General features: G+C 39.0%; 3 protein-coding genes across 4 annotated transcripts; all 3 read right to left on the bottom strand.

The window, feature by feature from the left end:
- Positions 1 to 751: 751 nt before the first annotated feature.
- LOC108933527 (mitochondrial import receptor subunit TOM20 homolog) lies at positions 752 to 7071 on the bottom strand. Its single transcript, XM_018750661.2, has 5 exons — positions 6835 to 7071; positions 6074 to 6120; positions 3424 to 3505; positions 2861 to 3003; positions 752 to 1273 (listed from the first exon to the last, which is right to left on the bottom strand). Exons 1-5 carry the CDS (start codon positions 6956 to 6958, stop codon positions 1229 to 1231), a joined length of 441 nt encoding a protein of 146 aa, XP_018606177.1. The 5' UTR covers positions 6959 to 7071; the 3' UTR covers positions 752 to 1228.
- Positions 7072 to 7347: 276 nt separating this feature from the next.
- Positions 7348 to 15262, bottom strand: rbm34 (RNA binding motif protein 34). Its single transcript, XM_018750817.1, has 11 exons — positions 15065 to 15262; positions 13004 to 13178; positions 12699 to 12820; positions 12405 to 12609; positions 12178 to 12237; positions 11987 to 12030; positions 11817 to 11900; positions 9864 to 9927; positions 9730 to 9772; positions 9336 to 9454; positions 7348 to 8326 (listed from the first exon to the last, which is right to left on the bottom strand). Exons 1-11 carry the CDS (start codon positions 15088 to 15090, stop codon positions 7997 to 7999), a joined length of 1272 nt encoding a protein of 423 aa, XP_018606333.1. The 5' UTR covers positions 15091 to 15262; the 3' UTR covers positions 7348 to 7996.
- Positions 15263 to 17241: 1979 nt separating this feature from the next.
- LOC108933687 (AT-rich interactive domain-containing protein 4B-like) lies at positions 17242 to 20946 on the bottom strand. 2 transcript variants are annotated; one of them, XM_018750886.1, is made up of 6 exons: positions 20734 to 20946; positions 20530 to 20565; positions 20348 to 20429; positions 19056 to 19242; positions 18368 to 18493; positions 17242 to 17481 (listed from the first exon to the last, which is right to left on the bottom strand). In XM_018750886.1, exons 1-6 carry the CDS (start codon positions 20754 to 20756, stop codon positions 17294 to 17296), a joined length of 642 nt encoding a protein of 213 aa, XP_018606402.1. In that variant the 5' UTR covers positions 20757 to 20946; the 3' UTR covers positions 17242 to 17293. The 2 variants fall into 2 exon arrangements, with proteins under 2 accessions (XP_018606402.1, XP_018606403.1); XM_018750887.1 differs by lacking the exon at positions 20530 to 20565.
- Between the last annotated feature and the right edge of the window lie 3115 nt (positions 20947 to 24061).

Raw genomic sequence — 24061 nt, 5'->3', positions numbered from 1 at the left:
CAAACTGCTAAGTGCTGTCTTTGTTCTTTACATCTGGTCAGCAGGTGGGAGACAACCAGTATGGAATCTTCTCTTCTCCTCTGTCTTAGCTCAAGGAACTGCTGGCAGAAGGACCTGTGAGGTTGGAACATCTCATTCTTGCCCAGAAAGCCTGGTGGTGCTGTGAACAGCCCTGGATGAGACATGTGAGACCATGGACAGCAGAGATTGTACAGAGACTCATTTAGCATGTTTTTGATTTAATGTGTGTAGAGCGAGTCCTTCACATGGATCTGTTCATCTACAAACTCAGTCATCTGTCAGCCTGTTAGGTCAACAAACAACAGTGTTCGGCCTCTTTAGGTTGAACATCATTGGTATCGCCCAGCTTACGTTTTTTTTTTTTTTTTATTTGTATGTAACTGCTCTAGTAGACTTTAATCATCTGAGATGTACTAGCGCCCTGTCCAAGGTGGACCTCCTTTTCCTTGTGCCCACAGGTTCCAGAGTGCCACAACACTGACCAGGACAAGCACTTAACAGAAGGGAGTGGATTTTAATGATTTATTATTAGTTTGTAATAATAAAGCATTATAACTTGATCATCTGTTCTATTTGCTTGTAATATTTTATATAATACTGAAACCAAGGCAGAGGAGAAACACCACAATGTAACAACTGCCAAGGTGATTAAAAGTTAAACATACAAATCTCGTGAATCGCAGCCTGGATCTCAGCAATAATGACACAAAATGATCATGGATGGTAAACATTCTGCTTGCATACTGTTTATTGGCTATGATGTTTTTCCTGGGTGTGCACAATATGCAGGAAAAACATTTGCTGTTTTGCAAGTTTTAATGTATGACAATATATGTTCCACCCATTCATTTTATGGATTTTAATGTTCATTTTTAACATTATCCCATTTGTTTTCCACATGGCTTTAAAAATGGACAGCTCACACCTTATTTTAAAAAAAAAAAAAAAAAAAAAAAAAAAAAAAAAGAAACAGCAGTTGGGATAAGTACTTTTACCAAACCAAAGACCAAGAGGTCCAGGAAAGTATCAAAATAAGTATGTCTCTGGATGGACAATAAATATAGAATTAAGTTGAGGGCATTACAGAAAAAATGTGTCCTTGTTTGAGTACAACAGGAGAGGTGGAGCCTGAACCTCTGGGTGGTGACTGGAGCAGAGCAGGGATCAGAGGCCATGGGGCAGGCACCAGCTTTGGGAAGGACACTCCTCACTCAACATCATCTTCGCTCAGGCTCTGTGCACTGACAATGCGCTATAAAACAGAGAAAAGGAGAAGGTCAGTACTGTAACTGTCCTTTAAAATTACACAAAAGCCACACATAAAAAATTAGAAAAATAAACAGCAAGTGACGCAGTGGCTAAGCAGCTGAACTTCTAACCAAAGGGTTCTTTGAAAACACAATGTTTAAAAGGCACCACCCTCAAATTGCATTGAAAAGACCCCATGCAATACATAAGACAGCACAAGTTCATCTCATTCACCCAAATGAACAATGTTAGCTTTTATAATTTGAAGCAAAAATATGTGCTGCTCACTGAAAATGGGGGAAATGTGGAAGTCCTGTGGACCAACATCTTATAAGGACCTCCTTGCTACCTTCCACTGCTAGTTATTCAGCAAAACAACCTTTTTCTACAGCAAACTCCAATCAACATCCAATAATCTCATTGCAGCTTTTTCTACCTTCTTAGTCTCTCCACCACCATCTCCTCCATCCATCTTCACCACTGAAGGTTTTGTCTCATTCTTCAAAGAAAAAATTTGCGCAATTCTGTACATCCTCCTTCCCCTTCCACACCAGGACTCCCAGTAAGGTCTTGGTCTCTGCATTAAGGCCTCTCTATCCTTCACACCGAGCCGCCTTCTGTCCTTTCAGCACATTCCATCAACACTTCACACCGTTTCCCCGCAACTCTTTCCTTTCATCCATCTTTAAATCCTCACTCTCCTCCAGTTGTTTCCATGTAGCACCACTACTGAAGAAACCTTCTCTAGATCCAGTCTCAATACAGAATTATAGACCAGTTGCTCTCCTTCCATTTCAAAAAACCCCGAACGTGCTGTTTACACTCATCTGCTCTCCTTGCAGTCAAATATCAGTCAGGATTAGATCAGTCATGACACCAAGACCACCCTCCTGATAGTGTCAGATGCTCTTGACTCTGCTGGAGTTACTCCCTCACCCCAGTCCTCATTCTTCACCATCTCTCTGCTGCATTTGACAGGATTATCATTCAGTCTTATCTATTGGGAAGATCTGACAGGGTAGTTTTTCTGTGGCTCCCTTTCTTCCTCCAAGTCAGTTCCAACTGGTGATGCACAGGACTCAGCACTCGGGTCCTGACTCTGCTCCATCTATTATAACTCACTTGGCTGTTACGCAGACAATGCACAACTCTCCATCTTTTCCCCCACAACATAGATATATCCTTGAAAACCGATCACCACAAAAAACTCAAACTCTGATCCCAGATCAAAACTGTCCTTCTCCCTGATGGTCCTTCCACCCGTTGAGAGCTCTCTACCAAACTCAACAACTCGCTCATCTCCTCCTTACAAGTCTCTGCTTCTCCATACCGCTTCTTACCAAGCACCTTTAGAATCACCAGCACTCACAAACACCAGATACAAGAGGTAAACAATGTAACAAAAAGCTGAATTGAGGTCCCACATTTCTATTCTGTTTGGGTGCACTTTTGCTGAAAAACAGTTCATGTTCAAAAATGCGTAGTTCAGCAAGTAGTAATCTGAAGAGCCAGCACACTCTAAACTGGTTTTAAGGGTCCTAACAGGTTTGTGTTCATGGCAAAAACTGTCTAACTGTCTGCAGTGCCCCACCTGGCTGATGGTGGGTAGTTTGGTGAGGAGCATCTGGAACACAGGTGGGGGCAGGGTCTGCTGCAGAACCTGGAGCAGCTGCTGGGGCTGCCCACAAACTGCAATGGCATTGGTCAGGTGGTCCACACCCTTCTCGTAGTCTCCTGCAGGCAGGGAGGGGAGTCAATCGGCACAAATCAGAAGAACAGACTGAGTTTCTGAAGCTCTGTTTTTATGTAGGTTCATGTTATGAAGTTTAACTACTTCATTTGGACTTTTTCTTGTTCATTTCTTTATACATAATGTCTACACACAGAATTCGGAATCTTATTTACAATTCTATGTAAAAGTACAAAGGTCATTTTTTATTCTATACAACAAGTAATGCGAAACTATAGCCCTTTAGTGTTGCAAGCCCTCCAAATTTTCAGCATTTTTTATTTAAAATTATCTGTGAAGCATGTTACCTCACTTCCTGTTTTCAGTATAAAATAAAATGTATTCTAACACTGACATGAACCCAGGTCTCAAGAAGGACAGGAAAAAATGCAGGTATCTGAACATGATAGGCAATGAAATCTCACCCTGGGCCAGTAACTCCTCTCCCAGCTGGATCTCCTCCAGGAAGAACTTCTGCACTGCCTCAGCATCCTTCAGATCAGGCAGCTGAAGCACAAATAACACTGAGCACTCCCTCAGCGACTCAAAAACCACAAAACAAATCAGTCAGCACACTAGATCTTATCTATTTTTGTGTTGTAAACAGCAGAACTGTTGGAAGACAACATGCACATCATATCAAAACTCCCAAATAAAAATTCCACAAAGTTGGATAATCTCCTTGGGTAAGTCCAGCTAACATTCATAAATGTATTGATAAGTGTCATTTGGCAAAAAATATCTCCCATTGACACAGACAAAGCTACTTCACTGAATCCAACTCCCCATCTTAGAACGAAATTAAAGCTCAGAAGAATAATCTTAGTCTGGAACCTATATTAAGTGCTGATATCCTTCTTCTAGTGCCATGAGGCCTTTAAGTTGTATTTCTAAATACCTTTCAAAGAAGGATTAATTTTCCCCAACACTGTTATAAATTTACCAAAATACTATAACGCACTCACATTTATTTAATTGACACATTTCTCCAAAGCAACTTCCAACATTAAGCTACATACAATTATTTACCCATTTATACAACTGGGTACTTTATATTGGAGCAATTTTAGAGTAAGCACTTTGCTCAAGGGTACAAAAGCTTGATGTGGAATTCAAACTTGCAATCTTGGGGTCCAAAGCAGTTGTTCTAGCCACCACACAGCTGCCACTCGCCCAACATTTTATTCTGATGGGCTGGATTTTACAGTGCCATGCAAATGTATTCTGAGTTTTTTTGGATTTGTAACTGAAATCATTGCCCCACTGAAAGGTGAACTTGCTCCCAAGATTCAGGCTTTTTTTTTTTTTTTTTTTTTTTTTTTTTTTTTTAAATTCTTCAGGGCCAATTTTTTCCCTACAATCATCACCCTACTGAACTCTACACTTCACCGTTAGGTCATTGATGTCTCACTGATGCTTTACTGTTTTTTTTTTTTACTGCCTGTAATCATCATGCGGTTCTGCTCCACCCTGTACCTCCGGTGTTATCTCTACATATAATAATAAATAATTGTTAATTAATAGCATGTACTAGTTACCTTTGTATATATGTATATATAATATACAAGTGTGTGTTTAAATATGTATAATATAGATATATAATATGTATACTATCTGTACATACAAGGTGCATTATCCTTGCTACTGTTGTACATACTCTGCATATTATATATATTTCTACTGCTACCTGCTCAAAAGCTTCTGTATATACTCTTTGCCATATCCTATTTATTTACTTGTTGTACATATATTTCTTATATTTAGCTGCACTTGCACAATTCTACTATTTGCACTTCTGGTAGATGCTAAACTGCATTTTGTTGCTGTGTACCTGTACTATGCAATGACAATAAAGTTGTATCTATCCATCTATAAAAAACTGAAGTAGATTTTCTTGCAGTGCGTTCAGGTATTTAACAAAGCAACACAGGACTAGCCGAAGAACAAATGTCTCAGAGTGACCCAGTCAAAGTCCTGAGCTCCGTTTGTTGGGAATCTGTGGCTTAAATTACAGCTCACACGCACCATCCAACCACCCTGAACAATTTAGAGCAAATCTGCTACAAGAATGAACCACAATCTCTTTCTCACAGCGTACAAAGCTGGTACCTATGAACCCCAAAGGACTCTTTAAGCTGTTACTACAGCATAAAGTAGCTCTACCAAGTACTCATGAGTGGGGATTGAATACTCATACAAGCATCATATTTCATTTTCCTAAAAATATTCTCTAACGTAAGTGTCACCGCCAAATAACCAATTTTGAGTTTTGATGTTTTGAAATAAAATATCAACCAAACTAAATTTTAACGTAACATATGTATGTAAAATAAGAGAATTGGTCAAGAGTCTAAATATTTTGCAAAGCACTGTATATTGATTTTACAGACACTGACAACAGATATATATACAGATACCAAAAACATATGAATACATGTACATTTATTCATTTAGGAGATGCTTTTCTCCAAAGCGACATACATCTCACAGAAAATACAATTTGCGTATTACTTTAGGAGAAAGAGACTTAGCTGCAGATGTGTGACTCTTAAGTACAGTTAGTTCCTTCACCATACGGACCGACGTTCATCACACAAGTAGCTGTGTAAAACTGTACCAGAATTTCGCCGATTCCTAATTACCTTCCTAGGAGTTTTTTTTTTTTTTTTTTGGAGATACATGTAAACATTTACATTACATTGCAGGAGTGGCTCTGTAAAGCAATGATCCGAGTATGATCACGAACATGTATACCTTATGGGTATGAACATCTGTACCTTACACGAACTTCAGAGATTATGGGCAAAGGGAGTCCGGAAGAGAGGAGTTTTAAGACCCTTTATAAATGCGGACAAAGATTCAGCAGTTCTGAGCGAGAGGGGGAGGTTGTTCCATCACAACAGAGCCAGAACCGAGAACTTCTGTGCTCTGCCTTCCGTGCATGGAACCACCAAGAATATGGACAGAAAAAAATGTATGCATTTATGAATCCATGTATATTTCAGGCTAAGTACGTAAAAGGGTACTATACATAAAGAGCAGGAAATGTCCACACGCAGACTTAAAATTCCTTACCCTTGACAGGCCCGCTTTCTCCTTAGCAGCCCTCTGCTTTCTCCTTCCTATAGAATGAAGAAATCATTTACTAATAATTATAATTGCTAATTCAACATTTCTATAATTTCACTAAAAAAAGAACACTTTGAGTCACACTGCTCATAAAATGACTAAATTTCTTTAGGTAGAAAGTCAATTTTCAAAGCATTCAGACGTAATTCCCACTAGTCTATGATTACATCAGTAAGTTGAAAACACACCATTTCTCCAGTGTTACTTTAATAACATTAATCTTACATCACTATAAATCAGGGACTGAGATACATTAATTTTATTAAGAAATATGTTAATTAATGATGCCAGAAAAGGTCAGAATGTGAGTATTTCAATATTAAAGTGCCTACAACTCCAAAATCTCCACTAACAGAATGTCTTCAAAGGAGATTCTTAAAAATGTCATGCATAAATCTCCTTAAGATTGCATTATGGTTATTAGAAACTCATTTTAAATAAATAGCTCAAGCTTTAAAACAGGCCCTTCCTGAATCACTCGAGTTAACTCTCTCTACCCTTACCATCACGCCCCCTGCTGTCCACTGACAGAAGACTTTTTTTAAAAGCACCAACCCAAGTGCCACCAAGTGGTCGTGGCCCACCATGTAGTTTGCTAGCACAGCCTAGCACTCAAATTCAGACACGTATCGATCGAAGCAATGCCTGTTTTAGAGGTGGCCGTACGCCGTAGTGCGGTGTGTATCTAGCCCCAGTCGGACACTCACTTTCCCGCAGCCTGTTCTTGAAGTTGGGGTCGCTCCGTCTCTTCCTGTCGAAATAGATGCAGTAGCCGACAAAGAGAGCCCCACAAACCCCCGCAGCTATCGCACTCGTTTTACTCCCCATCATACCGACTGAAAGCGCGAGCCGCTTCACGTTATTTACACGACCTGAAACAGATATGTGACAATTTATTCACCGTGAGCTCATGACCCCAACTTAACAAAAACCTACCATGGCAGAGAAAGACCTAACTTCCGGCAAGCTTCCTGGTCGTCAGACGGTTGGGCTGTCTATACTGTTCGCCTGACAGAAAAGAGCAATGAAACGCTACTTGGACTAGCATTACCTTTATTTATAATAAAGACTGTTAGTATAAAAATATATATTTCGGCTTAAATCTAATTAAACCTAAAAATTGTCCTTTTCAAATTTTACGCCACACGATGTTAGACAGGACTTATGCAGGAGAAGTTTGAAGTCCGCACGTCGAGTGCCTGCCAAAGGTCCCCGTGGAAGCTGCACATGGCGGAAGCCTTAGATTCGGGATGGCGGCGGTACAAATCACTTTAATATCCGCGTACCACAGCAATAGCCGCTTCTCTTTTGTGCTTGCAGCATAACATGTTCTGTGAGATAATACCTAATGATTCAGATTCCATTTAATTACTGCAACCCCCTTTCTGAGCAAAACGTTTCTGTTTTAACCATTTTGTGCCCCATGGCATGGTGATGGGTCCCACCTGCACGTCATGTTACAAAAATACAAGCAAAAAAATTAAAAACGTGAAAATTTGTCATTTTGAAAACCGTAACTAAGTATTCTGAACACTTGGGTAGTTTCCCCAGAAAGGAAGCGTCCAGAATTGTGAGTATTTGGAGGACTAGAACCCAATGTCATCTTTGCCACATAACCATTATGATTATGTTTATCCTGGCTCTCAGTCATTTTGAAGACAAAAACAATTTGAAGTTGCTGTTTTAGAAATGAAGAACAGATTCATATAGATTTTTATTCACCTTTTCAACAAAATTTGTCCATCAAAAAGGTAAGCATTTGAAATAATTTTTTTAAAAACAGATAGAACTTGAAATCCAAAGCTGTCTGAGTATCAGTAGAATGAAAAAACACAGTAAGAATAAACCCTCCAACACATTAACAACATATTATTTTTTAGATCTGAACTTCTTTTTCAGTCCTTTATTTTTCTTTGACCTGCTATTTCCAGGCTTAGCAATTTCGCCTCTGAAGGAGGACCCTCCTTGAACTTTTCCTTGTTTCTGGGAGGCTGGTGTTGAAGACTTATTCTTGGGACGGTGACTCGGCCTGCCCACGCCTTTTGTATTACATCTTTCTGGGGGTGTCGCCGTTTTCTTGTTGCGATTCACAACCCCTGAAGCTTTCTCCACGTTCTTGACGGAGCGCTTCACTCGAATTTTTCTGCCCTGAAGTTCTGAGTTGTTGAGTTTCAGAGCCAGCTGCACCGCGTCTACATTCTGAAATAAGAAAAATCGTGAGTGTTCAAGAAAGACACTAGTATGACTGTGCATTCAAATTATGCCTCCAGGTATAAGCAAAAGCAGCTCTTGACCTGGATATGCCTTAATTTTGTGGAACAATCATTAAAATTCTCAGTCACCAAATTTCATTGCGCTGTCTTGTGAGTTGTCTAATCAATGGAATTACAATAGTACATCTGCTATTAGTATTTTCCATTCTTGTAAGAAAGACAACAGTAGAAATTATGGTATGCAGTATTAAATGCTCCAGTGTCTAATACTTACTATAACTTCAGCTACAGTATAGAGCATTTATACTGCTCAAAGTAACATGCTACAAACAATTTGTTGGTTAGGATTTCAAGTGGCACAGCAAGTACTGTAGCACTGGTGCCCCACAGCTCTTGGACCATGGTTTTGGATCTGGGTTTGAATCAGACTCAATCCTTGCAAAGTTTGCATAGTCTCCCCATATTTGTGTGTTTATTCCAACCATCCAAAGAAAGCAACATTAAAGGATGGTTCGGAAATGATTTATCATGAAAGGTACACAACTGGTTTCAAATTAGTCAATTTCAACTCAATGGCCCTTGCCTCACCCCTTAGCATTACAGCAGACAGCCAACACATACTGAGTAATACATTTAATATTCATTTAGCAGAAGCTTTTCTCTAAAGTCACTTACAATTACTGGTGTCTGGCTAAAACCAAAGCAGTGTGATAGTCACTTACACAGACTAAGGGCAATTCAGAGTTACCAGTGCACGTGAAACACATGTCTCTGGGCTCTAGGATGGGACAAAATCCATACAAATATGGGGAGAACCGGCAAATTATGCACAGAATGTGCTGGATTCAAACGTGTCTAAATGCACAGCCCAAGTACAGTAATGAATCAGCTGTACCCGCTGCATCACTGCGCCACACATAATAAAACCATACAAACTTGTACAGTGACATGAAATCTGACTGCAAGCTTTGCTCTAACTTGGATTTCATGCTTACCTCAAACAAGACGTAGCCAAAGCCTTTGCCCATCCCAGAGTCCCGGTCCCTCACCAGGCGTATAGCTTCGATGCCACCACACTGCTCGAAGTGCTGTCGCACGGTCAGCTCGTTCACTTCTGCAATCCAAGTCACAAAAATGCAGTGAACAAGGACTTGGTTTGTAACCAAAGCCTCAGCAAGTTCTTGACAGTGTCAAGATTAAGGTAACAGTGTAAAACTGAAAGCTTTGCAAGTGACTGATGTCAATGCAAGTGAAATTAATTTCATTCCTTTAACCATAATAAAATGAGACGATAACATTTCAGAACATGCATCACAGGGAAGGCCATAAAACACATATAAAAACCTTGTATTTGTAGTGTTCCCCTCAACATATAAAAGATATACATACCATATGGCAGATTGCCAACAAATACAGACTGCTTGTGATTATGCTGGGGAAAGAAAAAAAAATAAAAATAAACACGATGTAAGCACTGAGCATACTAAGTGGCTTTTATTGTGACAGTCTGTTGCAGTACTCACAGAATTGGCTTTGGAAGCCAAGTCAACTCTGATGTGGAAGTCCTTTGCAATCTCCATGCCATTCCTGTGGGAAAATCAGTAACTGATGAAACTAGAGACTTCACATATGTGAATCAAAGCAATAATACTGCAGCATCAATGACAAATACTGCCTTATGAGGATCTTCATAGAACCAATGTTCTGTATTATGCATGTGTAAGAATGGATACGTACTTCAGTTTGTCAAAACTTGGCTTGCAAAGAACAACCAAGACTATTTGAGCTGGGCAAATGATATTCCCAAAATTATGCTATGGAAAGACCACTGCAGTTAACCGCATGGATCACATGAGTCATGTTGTAAGCCCCCAGCAAAGAGATAAACAGATTCCCACGGCATTAGCTGCCTGACAACTGGAATGTGGTTTCTGTGTTCACTGACGCAAGTTCTGCATCACCTAAACGATATGGACTTAGTAGTTACAGATATTCCCTTGACAGGCACACTGTAACACACTACAATTCCCAGGAGGAGTGGGCAGCAGAGGTTTATTCTTTTCGCATTTCTTTGATTTGGGAGTTTTAGTAACTCATTTTTTCCTTGTCTGTGTCTTACGTACTTATTGGTAGAAAACCATTATCTATGTTTTTGTCTTTCTATCACTGTCACTGTATAAGCTCAGTTGTTCAGTGCTCTGTATCACTTTGTTGATAGGGGTGCTTTACAAGATTAAATTTCAACTGAAATTAAGACATCTGATTCAATTGGCTGTCAGGGCAGATTGTCAATATGGGAGAACAGTGGGTTGGGCTGTGGGTTCAGTTGTGAATTCAAATCCAGCGCTCCCTCTGCCTTAACTCTACATGTTCTCCCAATGTTTCCATGGGACAGAATTTTTCCAGCACAAACGTCACCTGTGATTCTGCATTTAAGCATTGATTGGCCGTAAAGAGCATTCAAACAGAGTAGGAATATGAGACCAGATTAACTAACCTCCCTTCCTGTGTTTACAGGTCATATCTGGAGTTTGTGAGTGCTGATGATCAATACAAAGATAATGAATACTGAACATGTAAATAGCATAAATCAAATCACCAGAATTAAATACAACATATTTTTGTTTTCTGTTATTTTAAGTTAGTTTTAAATGTAATGTAGCTCAAATTTAAAATTTGTCTTACAGCATATTTTTTTCATTTATTATAGCTACACCTGAGACTTTTGCAGAAAATAAATTGAAGCTCCGTTATTACACTTTTATTGACTATCAATAATAAAGTAAACTGAAAGTGTCCAGATGCTGACAAATGTTGCATATTTTATTCCAAGCTAATAAAATTTTTTCCAATGGACTTTCTGTCCTGTAGATGGCTCATCCTGCCTCATGTTGTCAAAGGAGCACAACCACCCTGCCTAAGACAAGCTATTTATGAAAATGAAATAAAAGTCTTACAGCAAATACTGAATTTATTACAGCTTTATCCAAAATTTTTGCAAAACCTAAGCTTTGAATAAATCAAAGGATGTCTATATTATTAAGCTTGTATCCACAGTGATGCACAGCTGTCTCACAGTGCCTGGGGTGTTCTGGCATGGGTTTGAATCCAACTCAGTCTATGCAGAGTTTGCATATTCTCCCCATGTTTAAGTGTGCTCCAGTTTGCTCCCCCTGTCCAAACGCATACTGTTTAATGGTGACTAACAGCCTGTAGTGTTTCAGTGAGTGACTGTGTGTGGCTACCCTGCTACAGACTGGTGTCCCACTGTATGTACCCTGACTGGCCTGGGGCCCTGTGCTTTTGGGATAGGCTCCAGAGCCCCATGACCAGGACTTAGACAAGAAGTCATGATAGTGAGTCATTGCAACATAGTTATGATCAGGCTTCCAGCCCCAAATGTGCTCATAACTTGAGGACCCAGTATGTATGTTTTGAGCTTACTACTATAGTTAGATTACTTTGAGACAACACACCTTTTTAATGCTCTCACCGCTGAATCTTGATCTTTAAAAACTACATAGGAATTGATGCTTTGCCTTTTGGGATGGACTTTGCGTCTGTAAGAGGAGAAGGAAATGTTACAGTTACAATAAACATTTTATCATATAACTAATGATGCAAAACTGTGACTCCAAGTACTTACTGTATGGCAGCTACTTTATGAGACATTGTAGCATCCTCTCGTGTCTGCAGGACAGGTGTACAACTTTTTTTATAATTAATCCCTAATTAGAGGATTAAATATTATGTCATCTGCATATTAATACTACATTTAATTTTTATAAACATTTTTCAGACACGGCAGTATATAGCAATGAGAAAACTAGTGCCTACCACTGAACGAAATCGAATGGATTCAATGGCTCCAAATTCTCTGAAAAGAACTTTCAACATCTGGAAGCCAAAGAAAAAACATCAATATAAGTGGCAAAAATTAACATTTTTTTCACCACAGTAAATGGAATCAGAAAGAAAGGGTAACACGGCCTCACTAATTTTCCAAAATCCTATTAAGTTCAAATTAGACTATTTAGCATGTAGTCAAGTTAAGGTTCCCCTACCTTCTTGGTGCAGTTTGTAGGCAGATTGCCAACAAACACCGTTCTTCTGCTTTTTATTTGCTCCTCTGCCTTGTTAATGACCCTCTTCTTCCTTGGTTCCTCTCCCTCTTCCAGGCTCATCTCCCCTCCTCCCACAGCCTTTCGTTTAATTTTCCTAGATTTTTTCATCTCTTCCTCCTTATCTGCATTTTCTAAAGCATTTTCCCTTGAAGACAATGAGAGAAAATTTTAAAAGCTGCTTAATTACACCAACACTAACTCCTTGGCTTTAATTTGTTGCACAAAGTCACTCACATATTTTTCAGTTTTTCTTCTGCTGCAGTCTTTGTTTTTTCATCTTTTTTCTTTTTCAGCTCAATTTTCACACTTTTAGTTGCTTTGTCCAAAGAGCTTCTCTCTTCAGTTTTGGGGATCGGCTACACAAACACATGAAATCATTTAAAAAATATTCTAAAAGCTAGGATGAAATGGAAAAGTGTTTTCATCCAGATCTAACATGCAACAAATGGTTATTACTGCAAGTGACCTGACCTGGTCAAGCTGTGTCAGTCGCCAGGTGATATTTTTCCCAACTGTCCCTGATCAACTCAGATTCTTACCGGTGGTACTGGAACAAAGAGGACGCTGGGAGCTGAGGATTTCCTTTGGAACAGAGCAGACAGGGAGCTGGACTTGCAAGCATCTGACGTGGATTTGTTTGGGAACAAACTACCGGACACCTGTCCCACCACATAGTGGCCAGACTCGGCTACTGCTGACATGTGAGCTTCTTCACTGTAAATAAAAACAACAGTTCAAAAAAAAAATATTAAATACATATTAAGACTACTGGTTTAATGCTCAACAGGCCTAAATGTGGAGAAAAGTACATGTGGTTCAATGTTAACACATACAGTCATGAGGTCATTAAAGTTGTTTTGATCCTTTAAATCCGCGAATTCTTACTAGCACAAGGCAGCTTGTTACTAGGGTTGCCAAACGTCCCATATAATACGGAATCGTTCAGTATTTAAGGGATAAAAGTTGCATTCCGTATTAAAACCATACGGAACGCGGTTTGTCCCATATTTTAAACGTCTCTGGGTGTGAAAGGTTAAAAGTATTTATTACATACATACATAAACTTTGAAATTTGCATAAAAGTGTTAAAAGATTAGGAAAACATCGCAAGAGTGGATGTGAAACAGACCTGTGTTGCATGCGAGTCTGACTATCATTGGCCGTCGCTACGTTACCCGGATGCAATTTGAGTGTGGGGAAAGGGTCAAGGGGAACCACCATCAACCCTCCACAAGAGGGTCGAGGCAGGTAGCTACTAACTAGATATCACGTCAACTAATCGGCTACGTGGAGAGGATATTCTCCATAATGAAAAACAAGTGAAGTGACTCCAGGAACTCCTGAAAAGTGAGTTGCTTGTGACCATGAACTTTAATAACCACGTAGTGAATTTTACAAAACTCTTCTTAAGGACAAAGAAATTCTTGCTGCTGTGAGAAGTACTCATGAAAAAAATACACACACACACATTTTCTGAACCGCTTGTCCCATACGGGGTTGCAGGGAACCGGAGCCTACCCAGTAACACAGGGCGGAAGGCCAGAGGGGGAAGGGGACACACCCAGGACGGGACGCCAGTCCGCCGCAAGGCACCCCAAGCGGGATTCGAACCGCAGACCTACTGGAGAGCAGGACCGTGGTCCAACCCACTGCGCCACCGCACCCCCATGAAAAAAATAAGGAGGATCAAAGAATAATGAAAGAGAAGGGACATTTTTTTGTTTGCACTTTAACCGGTCAGAATAGCGCACTTTTGTTCAGAAAAATTTGTGAAATGCAGTCTACTTTCAGTTGCTGTGCTTGAAGATAAGTGAAGCTTATCAAAGCATGTGCTTTTAATTGATGCAAATTTCACTTTTTTTTAATTTGTGTCTGTTCATTAAAGTTATAATAAAAAAAAAAAAAAAAAAAAAAAAAAAAAACTTAAGGACTGAGTCTGTTCCTCATCAGCTGTGTAACAAGTGTTATAAATCATGGCCTAGGCAGGCGCTCTACTATAGTGATGATGTGTGGAATGTGTGAACCTTTAGCATGATATTAATTTATTTCTTACAACTGACATGTCAGTGAGCTAAAAGCAAATTGTCTCAGATTCATTTAGCATTTAATTCAGTCAAGCAGAGACTTATTTTTTTTTTTTTTTACACCTCGTATCACATGATTATACAACTAGAAAGAAATCCAAGTGTCCAATACTCTGTCCCTTTTTGTTTTCCTATATAGTATAAAGAAAAAAGCCAAAGCCAAGTGTCCGTATTTTCTTCTGCGAGGAAGGGTTGCCAACCGTACTTGTTACTCTCTAAGTTTTTTTATAAAACTTAGCACGAACGACATGGACGTTATTCAAAGAAAAATGTCCCAGCTGACCCTGAGACAGACACAGCTATTACACTCACTCAGCCATGCATGCAAATATAAAGTAAACTCACTCACTGACCTGAGAAGTCCCATAGGACAAACTTTTTATATACGGAGTTAAAAAAAAAAAAAAAAAACATTTTAAAACTCAAAACACCTCACATCCATGATATTTTATCTTCATGATTTAGAAACAGAAAAGTTATCAGCAGCAGCTCGGTCAGGAATGATTAATTTCTTACCCGTTTCCACGCTTCTTTTTCATCATCGTGTTGTCGTCTTCAGAATTCCCCAAACGCCGTGACTTGGTTGGTAAACTTATAGGCTACGGAAATCTTAAAATGCTCTCTAGGTGTTGTGAACTCTGGCTCACTCACTGTCCTCTCCTCTGTATTCCTTAAGAGCGCAAATACACCGCTTGCCAAGCACGTTTACGTTAGTGAGGTGCCACAGCTAGAGACTTCCGACTAAAAACGAAACGCAACATTTTAGTTCCTACTTTCAATGTAGTAATAGTACCATCCTTATATCGAGTAGTAAAACGCCTGTATCTTGTATTACTGGTCCCCACTTTTATCATAGTAGAACATTTCAAGTAAGGACTCCAAACTTGGAAATGGATAAGGGGTAAAAACCTGCCAGTAGAAACAACAGAATAAACAAAAGAGCTTAGTTTAATTAATCTGAGTATTGTACGAACAGTGACACAGTTCTGAAGAATTGCAAAAAACATTCCCTTTTACAGTCCTCAGCTATTACCTTCAGTTCTTTGAATTTAGCTGACAGCTTTGTGCAAGGCAACTTACAATGCTACATACACTATGCTAAATTACTTATGTGTAATCCATACATCGGGGTAAGGTAACAACACCCCTCTCCGACACACTACTGACAAGTCACCGGTTCAGCAGAAATACTTCCTTGGTCTGTCTGAGAAAACCCATGCAAACCTGGGAAAATCAAATCTCTGCAGATAGAACTAGATTTTAATCCATGTCCAAACACACAGCTTTGGAGCTGTGAGGCACCAGCACTACCTGCTGAAACAGTATGCCACGCAACCAGAGTTTATCACCATCTAGTCACAGAGCTGATACAACATGCACTGTGCTAAAAAGACAACACAAATATTTCTGCTCATGATTAACCTTCCACCTTTAGATGAAATTCTTTTATCATGTCACCTGTAGTCCTCTAACAGTAATAAATAAAGGATTACATGTTAGGACTTAATGTCATCTTAGACAGTCTCCACATATTAGCTGTATACCTTGAATTGAATTTAAATTTCAATGGTCAGGTGGGGCTCAAAAAAAGTCTTTTACTGAATCGTTCCTTCTTCAGGCACTTCCTTCTGCGATCAGTGGAGGCCACCTCTGAGCTCAGAGAGAGGTAGTGATTGCAGGTGTCCTGGAGCTTGTCCTGCAAGGTTATGCTCTCCAAGCTGCTCATCTTGTCCATGTATTGTATACTCTTCAGAACACTGTTGGGGATATGAAATGGGTCTCCACAGCTACTACTACCGTATTGGTCCATACAAGTAGGTCTTTGTTTTTGAAACTTCAGCCTGTCTAATGCCAGGGGTCACTTCAGACAGTGAGCCAGCCAAACGTTCAGTTCATCTACTGAACATCTTGGCATTCATTTTTGAAGATATCAGTTCAGGAAACTGCCATGGACTCATTTACTCAAGCAGATGAGTTTACAGGCAAAAGTCCAACTTCATTTTGTTGCAAAGACAAGGATTTTTCCAAATTCATGTGGTGTAAATTAATTTTTATTTGAAATAGATCAGTAGAGAAATTGCTTTTGCTCATACGAGATAATGCCTACAACCCAGGCACCGACAAATACTGCATTTTTTTTCTTAAGAGAAAAATAATTTTTTTACATTAAGGTAATCATATATACAAACCTCACTTTAAAACACAGTTCAACTTAGAAATGTATCCCTTTTTACAACTTTATAAGGAAAATGAAACTGAAGAGTGTTGTTGCAATGCTTTGAATGTACAGCCCTCTCAAATGATTTAAAAAGAGCTTGAAATAATAAAGATCAATTCAGTACCATCCACTGTATAGGGGAGTCACTCAAGTGATGTCCACTACTTTGAAGGGGACTCCCTTCACTATTATTATTTAAAACACACTGAACAATCAGCCCAAATATATTTACCATGTCATGTACATAGTATGAGGTAAGATATAAAACCCAGAAAAACTATGAGAAATGTGATTGCATTAAATATTCAATAACTGTAATGGGCACAAAAAGATTAAAAACAAAATAAGACTTAAAAATCAAAAATTACTAAAATTAAAGTTTGTAAAGTAAATCATTTAAGTAAATAAATACATAAATAGAAACAAATGTAGTTACATTTATTTTTTTAATTTAAAATTTCAATAGATAGCACCTGTCTAATCTGTCATGGAAAATATTTCATAATCTAAGTGCATGTAAGCAGAAACTAGTCTCTCTGTTTTTTATTAATTTTATGAATTAGCCTTCTACCCCCTCTTTTCTTTTTCATGAGTTTCCTCCTGCGGTCAATGGAGGCCACCTCAGACTTCAGTGAGAGGTAGTGACTGCGGATGTCCTTGAGCTTCTCCTGCAGGAAGGCTATTCTCTCTGTGCTGGACATATTCTCAAGGTTGGCTGGAGAAGACAATGGCAAAAGAAAAGATGGCGATACTCTCAAGCCTGCAGAACTTTTCATCATGTAATATTATTAGTTATAGTTTTTACTCCACTTTTTCTGGACCCCAAAACAAAACAGGACTAGTCTCCCCCCCATCAGCATATGTATACAAGTAGAGTTGTAACAAAAATTTGTGAATCCTTTGGAATTATCTGAAATTCTGCATTAATTGCTCCTAAAATTAGATGTTCATCTATAACACACATACAGTCCGAAACCGCTTATCCCAGGCGGGATCGCGGCGAACCGGAGCCAAACCTGGCAACACAGGGTGTAGGGCTGGAGGGGGAGGAGACACACCCAGGACGGGGTGCCAGTCCGTCACAAGGCACCCCAAGCAGGGCTCAAACCCCAGACCCGCTAGAGAGCAGGACCCGGTCAAACCCGCTGCGCCACCGCACCCACTCATAATAAATAAAAACAGCCTTATCAAATAATACACAAACACTGCAGATGGGAATCACACTTCACACTTAGAATATTGCATTCCCGCATCAGTTTTCTTCAAGAGCCATCAGGTGCACATGAAATCTTCAGATTACATCAGAAATGCAAAGAATATTTCAAATTCTTTTGTACCCAATTATTTTAATCACACTTCCACTGTATCTTTAAGGTAACTAACCATTACCTACCCTAACATACAACAACTTCCAATTATAAGGCCAACTTAAATGTTTGACGACATTTACAATTTTTCCATTTATTTGAAATTTCCCAAACTTACTTTACACTGTTCACATAATTCTACTTATCTCAAATTAAAAACTAAAGATTTCCTTGCCTCGAACAAACTTTAAAAAGCCATTCTCAGTCTCACCTCCTCATCTACTCTTAACTCACCTTTGGTTGCCTGCTCAGTCTCCAGAGGACTGCTGCTGCTGGAGGAGAAGACAGCATCGAAAGCCATGGAGGAGGATCCTGTGTCCATCTCCCTCTCACTCTCATTGTTGCTTGAGCTTTCAGATGCTACAGTCAACAAAATACACAGTGAGGTCTTCAACCAATCATCTCAGGGCTTAGTGTTACTGTAGACATCTTCCATATGTGAGTATTTAACCAAATTCAAAATGATTAAGGTGCAACAGCAAACTCCACAGACACTCGAGTCTAAAATCTGAGATCAGTGGCAATTAGCTCTCCTTGCATCTTTACTACCAAACCCAACACTTGCTGTTTTTGACATCTAACAGTACTGATCAACTCTCTCAGTACAGTTAGCAACTCTCCCGTTTCCTTTTATTTAACATAAAACACAATATGGAAATAAATGTGATACATTTAAATGGCAAAATAGAGATTATGGCCCCATGAAAAAAGTAGTTTACAAACCCACATTTTTATGTTTTTATACAAATAAATATAACTAGGGCTATCCTTTGAAAGGTGGTTAGAGGTTTCAAAAAGGAAAAGGTGAAAAATCAAACTAATTTAAAAATGTACATTTCAGGATTTTCAGAAATCATAAATTCATTAAAAGGATTTTATGTTGGTTAATGTGGCAAAAAATAAAATGACCATGTTGGGTTACCTGGCAGACCACTGAAAAGAGGCTTTACAGGGAACTGTGGAGCAGGTTTGCCGTCGCGGCCTTCCACTTTAGGAAAGCCATCGTGGGCAACTCCTGTCTCGGAGAATCCAAGGACACTGTGATTCCAGGATGGAGAAGTGTCCTCCTCATCTGTTAGTTTCTCTGTACTGGATTTTTCAGTTTTGTTCTGTGAAGAAGGTAGGATTCATATTAAATACCAGATGCTCTACAGTAGTAGTAAAATTCTAATTAAAATGTTACTCATGTACAATAAATATTATTTTATGCATTTTGCTCAATTGTTTAGTTGAAGATGACCGTTTATGAGAGTGTTGACAGCTGGGGACCTCACAAAAACTGTAGTTGGTGCCAATGTGAACTACTACATTATATCCTGACAATCATAAAGCATTGTTTACATTTACGTTTATTTAGCAGATGCTTTTCTCCAAAGCCACTTCCAATGAACTCTATGTAGGATGTTGGATCAGCCCAGACATCTTATTTATTTACCAAGGTGACTTACACTGCTAAATACCCTACTTAGAATGGGTCACTCATACATGCACTGTTCAATATGAAAAGACAACACTTACACAGACCTATCTTAAAGGGAAGAAAAATGAGTAATGAAACAATCTGCATCTGGACAGAAAGTGTTTCGGCCCCAATGGCTATCAGACTGTAACATTACTACAAAAAAAAAAAAAAGAAAACCCTTAGAACATTATACAAACAAAAATATTAGTAGGCTGCACCACAAATCCTATGCTCATAATATGATATTTCACTTCTTGAAAAATGCTACAATCAACCACCCCAAAATCTTGAGTTCTATAGCTAACAATTACCATATTATGGACGCATGTACTCCTGTTAAGGGTTGGCAAAACCCTTGATATTTAAAGCTAAATATGTAACACAAAATCCTCTCAGCAAAAATATACACGTACTAAACAATATTACTCCACGAATAACAGGGCTCATTAAAAAAAAAAAAAAAATCACTAATTAGTAGACAAGGTACACGTGACCCTCTGCCAATATGCAAATTAGCAGTTAAAGTCTGCCCACTTTGACTTTCCAGCAGAGCTCCTCCTTATCGGACGCCACGCTTTTGTACACCATTTCGTGACTTTTTTTTTTTTTTTTTTTTTTTTTTAATAAAAATAAAAAAAAATGTTGGATGCAGAGGAGGGGGGGGAAAAAAAAAGTTAGTAAATTTAAAGAATCACTTTTGTAACACACTTCAAGATATTACCCAGCAGAATTTCACTGTTCTGTTAGCTTACCTTTACTTTTTTACCGTGTTTCACGTTCTGGGCGTTACTGTTTGCTGAGCGCACAATCTTGTCTACTTTGAACCATTCATACCTGGCAGACAGAACGCAAAGTGGTTAAGTTTCTCACATCTGGCAGGTGAAGAGCATTTCAACACAAAACGAGGGAGCGATCGGTCCATAAGCACACGTACATGAAGTCCTCTCTCCAGCCAACTATTCGCAGACCCCTGATGCGAAAAAACAATACATGAATAACCGTGTAAAAACTTCAGGTGTTTCCAAATTTCACTAATTATTCAAAACGTATTATACAAGATTAACACCCCCGGTAGTCAAGCTGTAGTTAAAACACAAACGTTCAAGTTCCAATAATGTCGTAGAAACAGATCTGTTACCTGTGGGCACGGAAAGAATACATTTTTTCTTATCGAGAGAAATTATTAAGTAGTTAATCGTAAGTGTTTTTTTTGCTTCACGGCGTTTCAACGCGCAGCCTCCCGCAGGTGCCAGAAGAGCGTGAAGCGGCAACAAAACGACACCACGCGAATCAAACAAAAAACACGCAGCCGCAGCGCAAACCCAGCGGGAAAACAAGCGACTGGTGGAGAAAAAACGCAACGGGCAGAAACGAAGAGGCGTGGCACGAACGGCAATAAAGGGGCGGGGCGTACGGCTTGACTCATTAATACGCCCTGATTGGCAGGCCGCCATTGGCTGGTGGTTAGTCGGTCGGCGAAAAGTCGGCGTTTGATCTCGGTAGGCGACGCCATCGAGATCGTTTAGAAAGTAAATAGAAGTTACAAACATCGTAAATGACAAAAAATAAATAAATAACGAAGTACGAAAGGCAACGCTAACATCGTTCTGTTTGTGAGAAGCATCGTTCCCTCCTGTTAAAACAAAAACTCTCTGCTCGACGCCTAACGGGTATTAGAATTTAGCATCTTTTCGCCATTAGTTTAAATCTGATTTTTCATTTCATTGCAAGGACAGGACAAAAACATCGTAGGCAGTAAAATATTGCCTTTGTTGTAGCTATTATTAATTTATGTTCTCAAATCTACTGAGTACCTACACGTAGGATTCCAAAGACATTAGCGATCTACTTTCTCCACCTGTGACTTACGTTATAAATGTATGTATACGAACACTCTTGAAAACGCAGTTAATCTTACAGCTATGTTTTTTCTGAATTTATCACTTTCATGGAAGATCCAGAGCTCCATAGGCTGCCCCCATACAAACAGCTCAAACAAAAAAACACTTTCTCGTTAGTTCTTCGTTTTTGCCGTTCAAATGGCGATTCCATCGAACGAAGTTGTTCACATGGAACGTGACGTCACCAAGCCCCATCCACAACCGCAGATCCATAGACGTTCGAATTCGGCTCGTGACGTCACGTGTCATGTAGCCAACCTTCATTATCTCCAAAACCGCAGTTTAAATGGCCCAAAGCGGCACGAGGGTAGCACGAGCGTAGCACGGACGAATGCGTGGCAAGCCGAGTGACGTCAGAGCCTGGAAAAAAATAGTTATCTCAAAAACAACAGTGGCAGAATTCCTAATTTTGACGACACAACATGGCATAAATATAGCATTAATAATGAACCATCGTTTTTTTTTTTATTTCAAGTCAAAGTTTACCTTATCATTCCCACAGTATGTTTACGAGTGAAATCGCGAACAGACTCACATACTATAGCTTAGCACTACAATCATTTTTAATAACAAGCTACAAAACTAAAAACACTCCGTGATAAGTGCAGTGATATGTTGAGTTCAATAGAAGTACACAGATTTACATTTATGCTGTTTGTGCTCGGAGCTCAGATCTAGACCAGTAGTAAGGCATTACGAACAGTCCATCAAATAGAGTTTTAAAATGGCAAAATCACTTTATTCCTTTACTGTCAACTTACCATCATAGAGGTACGGGGCGTCACCCACGTGAAGATGACCATCTATGCAAAGATTGTTCCATTAACAATAAAAAAACAACATTAACAACAATAATAAAAAATACATACAATTTTCCTATCAGTTATTCAATTCATATAAATATATTCATTTTTAAATTACACTTCTTACTATCAGACTGCAGCCCAAACTGCATATAGGTAAGATGTGAAAATGCTAGGAAAGAAAGAAGAGAATAACGACACGATCGATATACCAAAAAATTAGGACAAACGGAATAATAATAATAATAATAATGGATGAACATCTAACTCAAACGATAGAAACATGTTTCAAAATCATGCTTTACATTCACAAACTATAAGGAAAACTGAAATAGTGAAGTTTGTGTTTGTGTTTGATTTGTCAAGCGCTCCCCCATCATGTATCTCCTACTCATTTCTCTCCACCGGCTTCCTATAGCTGCCCGAATCAAATTCAAGACCCTGGTTATTTATTATTGTCTACAAAATAACAAATGCATCAACAGAACTGCTCCCAGCTATTTACAAGTCTTGATCAACCGCTACACCCCAGCTAGACCCCCTTCGCTCAACTACTTCTGCTGAGTTGGTGGTCCCGCACACAAAAGGCAAAGCTCGGAGGTTCTCGATTCTAGGTCCACTGTGGTGGAATGACCTTCCCCTGTCACTCAGAACTGCAGAAACTCTGTCTGTTTTCAAGAAGGGTCTGAAAACTCACCTTTTCCAGATCCACTTTGCCCAAGATCTCTTCAGATCATCTATGGCGTAACCGTTCACGCACAGGGACTCCAGAAGCATCCCCAGATCATGCAACCTTTATTCAGCCATTACTCTGTATTGTACTGCTCATTTGTGTATGTTATAATATTTAATAAAAAAAAATTGGTGTGGGTATCGGGATTTGTCTGTGTCTTATGCACCTACTTGAACGATGAACCTTCTTTCAGCAAGGGGTAGAACAAACTAGGTTTGCTTGAGACCTTCATGTCTGCAGCTATGTCTCCTTCTCTCAATGCATAAATTATACTTTTGCTGAGATGTACGTCGCTTTGGACAAAAGCGTCTGCTGAATGAAATGTAAATGTAAATGTAAATGATATAAATGCACCGAAAGGGCCAGTGTGAAGAATGTAAGAAAGTGCAGTAGTTGAGTAAATACATCTAATTTCTCGTAAAAGCCAAATGGTGCTTTCTCATTACAGATTTTCTACAGAAAGTGCTTGTGCAATCTGTGACAGATAAATATTGTTTGCTCTGTGTGCATAATAGCACAAACTGGCCTCATTTTTAATTTACTTCAGGAATTTCTACAAGTTTTTGTTCCAAGTTAAAAGAATGTTAATTTGAACTGACATGATCTGTAAGTTCAGTTATATTACTAGTCTAATATATTAAAAACTTTACAAACATTATAAGACCCTTACATCACCCTATAAGTTACAGGTCGCCATGGCATTATAATTTAAGAAAAGGTTTCATGTGGAACCCTTCTGGTCCTTGTTAGCGTACAGTATTTTGGATCATAAAATGGAGGTTTTTAGTGGACCACAATAAATAATAATAATCTATTATTATTACCAAATACCAGAAAAACGTCACTCTGGGAATATTTGCAAGGTGATATATTGCAATCTTGTATTCTTATCGAATGTATTGATGTTAAGTTCGCATCTAGAACTACAACCAGAATTTTGACTTTACGGTGAACTTTCAAACGCAAAGGAGCTGCAATTCTGATGCAGTTTTTCTCTGTGCTGTGGAATGTCTATGTCTCATCCACATT

Source organism: Scleropages formosus, chromosome 16, assembly GCF_900964775.1.
Source record: "Scleropages formosus chromosome 16, fSclFor1.1, whole genome shotgun sequence".
Lineage (NCBI taxonomy): Eukaryota > Metazoa > Chordata > Actinopteri > Osteoglossiformes > Osteoglossidae > Scleropages > Scleropages formosus.
The sequence above is the reverse complement of the archived record's forward strand: the minus strand, read 5'-3'. Positions and strand labels throughout refer to the sequence as shown.

What these genes read in the sequence shown, in the direction of transcription:
- rbm34 (XM_018750817.1), bottom strand. Translation starts at nt 15,090, where the DNA reads ATGATGAAAAAGAAGCGTGGAAACGG. An exon ending in GCGGTGAGAGCATTAAAAAG is followed by an intron (nt 9,928 to 11,816) that starts GTGTGTTGTCTC and finishes ATTTTCCCACAG; the next exon opens with GAATGGCATGGAGATTGCAA. An exon ending in TTGGCTACGTCTTGTTTGAG is followed by an intron (nt 8,327 to 9,335) that starts GTAAGCATGAAA and finishes TTCTTATTTCAG; the next exon opens with AATGTAGACGCGGTGCAGCT.
- LOC108933527 (XM_018750661.2), bottom strand. Translation starts at nt 6,958, where the DNA reads ATGATGGGGAGTAAAACGAGTGCGATAGCTGCGGGGGTTTGTGGGGCT. An exon ending in AGAAAGCGGGCCTGTCAAGG is followed by an intron (nt 3,506 to 6,073) that starts GTAAGGAATTTT and finishes TTTGTGCTTCAG; the next exon opens with CTGCCTGATCTGAAGGATGC. An exon ending in AGAGGAGTTACTGGCCCAGG is followed by an intron (nt 3,004 to 3,423) that starts GTGAGATTTCAT and finishes CCCTGCCTGCAG; the next exon opens with GAGACTACGAGAAGGGTGTG.
- LOC108933687 (XM_018750886.1), bottom strand. Translation starts at nt 20,756, where the DNA reads ATGTATTCTTTCCGTGCCCACAG. An exon ending in TATTCTTTCCGTGCCCACAG is followed by an intron (nt 20,566 to 20,733) that starts GTAACAGATCTG and finishes TTTTCGCATCAG; the next exon opens with GGGTCTGCGAATAGTTGGCT. An exon ending in GGCTGGAGAGAGGACTTCAT is followed by an intron (nt 20,430 to 20,529) that starts GTACGTGTGCTT and finishes TCTGTCTGCCAG; the next exon opens with GTATGAATGGTTCAAAGTAG.